General features: G+C 44.9%; 1 protein-coding gene across 1 annotated transcript, besides 10 other annotated features; it reads right to left on the reverse strand.

Annotated features, from left to right (window-relative positions):
- Nucleotides 1-35: 35 nt before the first annotated feature.
- Nucleotides 36-95: a sequence feature (Protein overlapping with rRNA (P153DRAFT_304190, KAF2123340.1) was converted to a misc_feature.).
- Nucleotides 96-523: 428 nt separating this feature from the next.
- Nucleotides 524-555: a sequence feature (Protein overlapping with rRNA (P153DRAFT_304190, KAF2123340.1) was converted to a misc_feature.).
- A 20-nt stretch (nt 556-575) lies between these two features.
- Nucleotides 576-642: a sequence feature (Protein overlapping with rRNA (P153DRAFT_304190, KAF2123340.1) was converted to a misc_feature.).
- A 1,246-nt stretch (nt 643-1,888) lies between these two features.
- Nucleotides 1,889-2,050: a sequence feature (Protein overlapping with rRNA (P153DRAFT_304080, KAF2123341.1) was converted to a misc_feature.).
- A 1,194-nt stretch (nt 2,051-3,244) lies between these two features.
- Nucleotides 3,245-3,355: a sequence feature (Protein overlapping with rRNA (P153DRAFT_304145, KAF2123342.1) was converted to a misc_feature.).
- Nucleotides 3,356-3,373: 18 nt separating this feature from the next.
- Nucleotides 3,374-3,484: a sequence feature (Protein overlapping with rRNA (P153DRAFT_304145, KAF2123342.1) was converted to a misc_feature.).
- Nucleotides 3,485-3,731: 247 nt separating this feature from the next.
- Nucleotides 3,732-3,892: a sequence feature (Protein overlapping with rRNA (P153DRAFT_304115, KAF2123343.1) was converted to a misc_feature.).
- Nucleotides 3,893-3,946: 54 nt separating this feature from the next.
- Nucleotides 3,947-4,058: a sequence feature (Protein overlapping with rRNA (P153DRAFT_304115, KAF2123343.1) was converted to a misc_feature.).
- A 454-nt stretch (nt 4,059-4,512) lies between these two features.
- Nucleotides 4,513-4,574: a sequence feature (Protein overlapping with rRNA (P153DRAFT_304202, KAF2123344.1) was converted to a misc_feature.).
- Nucleotides 4,575-4,619: 45 nt separating this feature from the next.
- Nucleotides 4,620-4,710: a sequence feature (Protein overlapping with rRNA (P153DRAFT_304202, KAF2123344.1) was converted to a misc_feature.).
- A 565-nt stretch (nt 4,711-5,275) lies between these two features.
- On the reverse strand, nt 5,276-5,667 carry P153DRAFT_304170 (uncharacterized protein; the record flags this gene model as incomplete). Its single annotated transcript, XM_033664561.1, has 2 exons — nt 5,276-5,417; nt 5,441-5,667. Coding segments are annotated over 2 exons (369 nt in total), but the record flags the coding sequence as incomplete, so codon positions are not given.
- Between the last annotated feature and the right edge of the window lie 404 nt (nt 5,668-6,071).

Here is a 6,071-nt window from a genome sequence, read left to right on the forward strand (position 1 = left end):
TGACTCGCTTAGCACCTTACAAGAAATCAAAGTTTTTAGGTTCTGGGGGGAGTATAGTTGCAAGGCTGAAACTTAAAGAAATTAACAGAAGGGCACTACTAGGCGTAAACGTAACTGTTTGCCGCAGTAGCTCTGCGCCAGAAAGGAGCCAGTAATAGTAAGTAGTAGCTGTTGTTAAATCCTAGTTAACTGCTTTGGAGGCTTTGGCTGCCCGTAAAACAGCAACCAATGTCTAATAAGAGAGCTTTTGGCAACACTGTTAAATTGCGGGAAACTCGCAAAGCATTCTGCTACCAAGCTAACGTGTCAAAAGCCGTTAGTAGCCAGGCTAACTCCCTGGGTACAGTAAAAACGCAGTCTGTATATAACAATCCGCAGCTAAGCTCCCCTGCTACAGCAAGGAGAAGGTTCAGAGACTAAATAGCGGTGGGTCAGTGTAGTACCCAAAAACTAGTCGCTATAACAGCTGGCTTAAGATATAGTCCAGGCCCTCTTGAAAGACTGTAGCATTGCAAGGTACAACCCTATAAAACAGGAGCCTGCGGCTTAATTTAACTCAACACGGGGAAACTTACCAGGTCCAGATAAAATAAGGATTAACAGATTGAGAGCTCTTTCTTGATTTTTCAGGTAGTAGTACATAGCCGTTCTTAGTTAGTAGAGTGATTTGTCTGCTTAATTGCGATAACAAACAAGACCTTAACCTGCTAAATAGCCAGGCTAGCTTTGGCTGGTTGCTGGCTTCTTAGAGGGACTATCAGCTCAAGCCAATAGAAGTTTAAGGCAATAACAGGTCTGTAATACCCTTAGATATTCTGGGCTACACGCGCGCTACACTAACAGAGCCAACAAGTTCTTCACCTTGGCCAGAAGGTCTGGGTAATCTTGTTAAACTCTGTCGTACTAGGGATAGAGTATTGCAATTATTACTCTTCAACAAGGAATGCCTAGTAAGCGCGTATCATTAGCACGCGTTAATTACGTCCCTGCCCTTTATATACACCGCCCGTTGCTACTACCAATTAAATAGCTTAGTAAGGCCTTTGGACTGGCTTAGAGAGGTTGGCAATAACTACTCTAAGCTAGAAAGTTTGTTAAACTTGGTTATTTAGAGGAAGTAAAAGTTGTAACAAGGTTTCCGTAGGTAAACCTGCGGAAGGATTATTACTAAGAGTAACAGGCTTTAGTCTAGCTACTTTTACCTATATTTTTTAAGTACTAAAGTTTCCTTGGCGGCTCTGCCTACTAGTTGGACTCTATTTAAACCCTTTGTAGTTGCAGTCAGCGTCTAATAAAACCTAATAATTAAAACTTTCAACAACGGATCTCTTGGTTCTGGCATCGATGAAGAACGCAGCGAAATGCGATAAGTAGTGTAAATTGCAGAATTTAGTAAATTATCAAATCTTTAAACGCATATTGCACCTCTTGGTATTCCAGGAGGTATGCCTGTTTGAGTGTTATTTATACCCTTAAGCTCTGCTTAGTGTTGGGTATTTGTTCCGCCTCTGCGTGTAAACTCGCCTTAAAACAATTGGCAGCCAGTGTACTTGTTTTAGAGCGCAGCAGATTTTTATTACGCGCTGAATCAACGTACAGCAGTACCCAAGAAGCCTTATTTAACGCTCTTGACCTCAGATCAGGTAAGGATACCTGCTGAACTTAAGCATATTAATAAGCGGAGGAAAAGAAACTAACAGGGATTGCCCTAGTAACAGCAAGTAAAGCGGCAACAGCTTAAATTTAAAATCTGGCCCTTTTTAGGGTCTAAGTTGTAATTTGCAGAGGGCGCTTTAGTATCAGCAGCGGTCTAAGTTCCTTAGAACAGGACATTACAGAGGGTAAGAATCCCGTACGTAGTCGCTAGCCTTTACTGTGTAAAGCCCCTTTAACAAGTTAAGTTATTTAGGAATGCAGCTCTAAATAGGAGGTAAATTTCTTCTAAAGCTAAATACTGGCCAAAGACCAATAGCACACAAGTAGAGTAATTAAAAGATAAAAAGCACTTTAGAAAGAGAGTTAAACAGTACGTAAAATTGTTAAAAGGGAAGCGCTTGCAGCTAGACTTACCTATAGTTGCTTATCTAGGCTTTTGCCTAGTGCACTCTTCTATAGGCAGGCCAGCATCAGTTTGGGCGGTTGGATAAAGGTCTCTGTCATGTACCTCTCTTCGGGGAGAACTTATAGGGGAGACGACATGCAACTAGCCCAGACTGAGGTCTGCGCATCTGCTAGGATGCTGGCGTAATAGCTGTAAGCAGCCTGTCTTGAAACACGGACTAAGGAGTCTAACATCTATGCAAGTGTTTAGGTATTAAGCCCAAACGCGTAATAAAAGTAAACAGAGGTGGGAACCCTTCAAGGCGCACTATTAACTAATCCTAATATCTTCGGATAGATTTGAGTAAGAGCATAGCTGTTAGGACCTGAAAGATAGTGAACTATGCTTAAATAGGGTAAAGCCAGAGGAAACTCTGGTAGAGGCTTACAGCGGTTCTAACGTACAAATTAATTATTAAATTTAGGCATAGGGGCAAAAGACTAATTAAACTATCTAGTAGCTAGTTCCTGCCAAAGTTTCCCTTAGAATAGCAGTAACGTATTCAGTTTTATGAGGTAAAGCGAATGATTAGAGGCCTGGGGGTTGAAACAACCTTTACCTATTCTTAAACTTTAAATATATAAGAAGTCTTTGTTACTTGATTAAACATAGATACTTGAATGTACTGTTACTAGTAGGCTATTTTTAGTAAGCAGAACTGGCAATGCGGGATAAACTAAACGCAGGGTTAAGGTGCCAGAATACACGCTTATTAGATACTACAAAAGGTGTTAGTTTATCTAGACAGCAGGACGGTAGCTATAAAAGTTAGAATCTACTAAGGAGTGTGTAACAACTTACCTGCTAAATAAACTAGCCCTAAAAATAGATAGCGCTTAAGCGTATTACCTATACCCCGCCGCCAGGGCAAGATTTAAGCCCCAGCAAGTAGGCAGGCGTGGAGGCTCGTAACAAAGCCTTAGGGGTAACCCTGGGTAGAACAGCCTCTAGTGCAGATCTTGGTAGTAGTAGCAAATACTCAAATAAGAACTTTAAGGACTAAAGTAGGGAAAGGTTCTGTGTAAACAGCAGTTAGACACGGGTTAGTTAATCCTAAGAGATAGGGTAATTCCGTTTTAATGTAGGCGCTTACGCCTTGCCCTTGAAAGGGAAGCCAGTTAATATTCTAGTACCTAGATGTAGATTCTCCGCGGCAACGCAACTAAGAGCGGAGACTTTAGCAGGAGCCCTAAGAAGAGTTCTCTTTTCTTCTTAACAGTCTATTACCCTGAAATTGGTTTGTCCAGAGCTAGGGTTTAATAGCTGGAAGAGCGCTGTACTTTTGCAGCGTTTAGTGTACTCCTAACAAACCTTGAAAATCCACTTGAAGAAATAGTTTTTACGCCAGGTCATACTTATAACTACAGCAGGTCTCCAAGGTGAAAAGCCTCTAGTTAATAGAACAATGTAGATAAGGGAAGTTGGCAAAATAGATCCGTAACTTCAGGAAAAGGATTAGCTCTAAGGGTTAGGTACGTTGGGCCTTGGGGAGAAGTCTCTAGCGCAGAAGGGTACTAACTGCAAGGTAGGCGCCTTTTAGCGCTAGGGTGCAGGCACCCTTGGCAGGCTTTAGCTGTCCAGCGTACGCTTAACAACTAACTTAGAACTGGTACAGACAAGGGGAATCTAACTATCTAATTAAAACATAGCATTGCGATGGCCAGAAAGTGGTGTTGACGCAATGTGATTTCTGCCCAGTGCTCTGAATATTAAAGTAAAGAGATTCGACCAAGCGTAGGTAAACAGCAGGAGTAACTATAACTCTCTTAAGGTAGCCAAATGCCTTATTATCTAATTAGTAACGCGCATAAATAGATTAACAAGATTCCCACTGTCCCTATCTACTATCTAGCAAAACTACAGCCAAGGGAACAGGCTTGGCCAAATTAGCGGGGAAAGAAGACCCTGTTAAGCTTAACTCTAGTTTAACATTGTAAAAAGACATAGGGGGTGTAGAATAGGTAGGAGCTTCAGCGCTAGTAAAATACTACTACCCTTATTGTTTTTTTACTTATTTGATAAAGCGGAGCTAGGCCTTACCGCCCAACTTCTAGCGTTAAGGTCCTTTGTGGGCTAATCCAGGTTAAAGACATTATTAGGTAGAGAGTTTGGCTGGGGCGGCACATCTGTTAAACCATAACGCAGGTATCCTAAGGGGGACTTATAGAGAACAGAAATCTCCAGTAGAGCAAAAGGGCAAAAGTCCCCTTAATTTTGATTTTCAGTGTAAATACAAACTATAAAAGTGTGGCCTATTAATCCTTTAGTCCCTCAAAATTTGAGGCTAGAGGTGCTAGAAAAGTTACTACAGGGATAACTAACTTGTAGCAGCTAAGCGTTTATAGCGACGTTGCTTTTTAATCCTTTAATGTTGGCTCTTCCTATTATACTAAAGCAGAATTTGGTAAGCGTTGGATTGTTTACCTACTAATAGGAAACGTAAGCTGGGTTTAGACCGTTGTGAGACAGGTTAGTTTTACCCTACTAATAACCTTGCCCTAATAGTAATTCCGCTTAGTACAAGAGGAACTGCAGATTTAGATAATTGGTTTTTGCAGCTGTCTAACCAGGCATTGCCGCAAAGCTACTATCTGCTAGATTATAGCTAAACGCCTCTAAGTCAGAATCTATGCCAGAACAGGGTAATTTCTGCCTGCACTAGTTAGATACAAATAGGCCTTTGGCCTAGAACCTTACTAGGCTGGCGTCTGCAGCCCTATTGAAGTTGGGGTTGCTAGCCGGTGTATTGCAATTGTATAGTGCGCAGGATTAAATCCTTTGCAGACAACTTAGTTGTCTAGCTGGGTTATGTAAGTAGTTGAGTAGCCTTGTAGTTATAAGCTACTAAGCGTAAGCCCGCCGCTAGCTTGGTTGAAAATGGGAATACCTCCCTCCCCGTTTAGAAAGTCAAGGCCCCAAAGGCCGGCCTACAAAAGGGGAGATGGGGGGGGGGCTGCTGGCGGTTCTAGGGTAGTAATTCCCCTATTACTTTAGCAGCTTCTAGTTGTGGGTGCCCAGTTTTGGCAGCAGCCTGCTAGAGAGTATCTCTCTGGGTAGGCAGTTGCCCTTGCCGGCTCTGGTTGCAAACCCCCTATTGCTTATTTCTGGATTAGGAGCAGGCCTTGGGGGAAATGGGACCAGAGCTAAACCCCCTATTACTTACCGCAAAACCCCCTATTGCTTACCCCCCGTTACAGCAGGGGCCTTGGGGGGGGAGCCCCCTGAAATAACAGGCAGTCTGGGGGGGTAAGCCCCTGAAAAAATAGGCGGTCCGGGGGGGAGGCCCCTAGGTAATTTAGGGGCAAACCCCCTATTGCTTACCGCGAAACCCCCTATTACTTACCCCCTGTTACAGCAGGGGCCTTGGGGGGGGAGCCCCCCAAAATAACGGGCAGTCCGGGGGGGTAAGCCCCTGAAATAACAGGCGGTCCGGGGGGGTAAGCCCCCGAAATAACAGGCGGTCCGGGGGGGTAAGCCCCCGAAATAACGGGCAGTCCGGGGGGGTAAGCCCCCGAAAAAATGGGCGGTCTAGGGGGGAGGCCCCTGGGTGATTTGGGGGCAAACCCCCTATTGCTTACTGCGAAACCCCCTATTGCTTACCCCCTATTACAGCAGGGGCCTTGGGGGGGGAGCCCCCTGAAATAACAGGCAGTCCAGGGGGGTAAGCCCCCGAAAAAATAGGCGGTCTGGGGGGGAGGCCCCTGGGTAATTTGGGGGCAAACCCCCTATTGCTTACCGCAAAACCCCCTATTGCTTACCCCCCGTTACAGCAGGGGCCTTGGGGGGGGAGCCCCCCAAAATAACGGGCGGTCCGGGGGGGTAAGCCCCCAAAATAACAGGCGGTCTGGGGGGGAGGCCCCTGGGTAATTTGGGGGTAAACCCCCTATTACTTACCGCGAAACCCCCTATTGCTTACCCCCCGTTACAGTGGGGGCCTTGGGGGGGGAGCCCCCCAAAATAACGGGCGGTC

This window comes from Dothidotthia symphoricarpi (assembly GCF_010015815.1).
Source record: "Dothidotthia symphoricarpi CBS 119687 unplaced genomic scaffold P153scaffold_33, whole genome shotgun sequence".
Taxonomy (NCBI): domain Eukaryota; kingdom Fungi; phylum Ascomycota; class Dothideomycetes; order Pleosporales; family Dothidotthiaceae; genus Dothidotthia; species Dothidotthia symphoricarpi.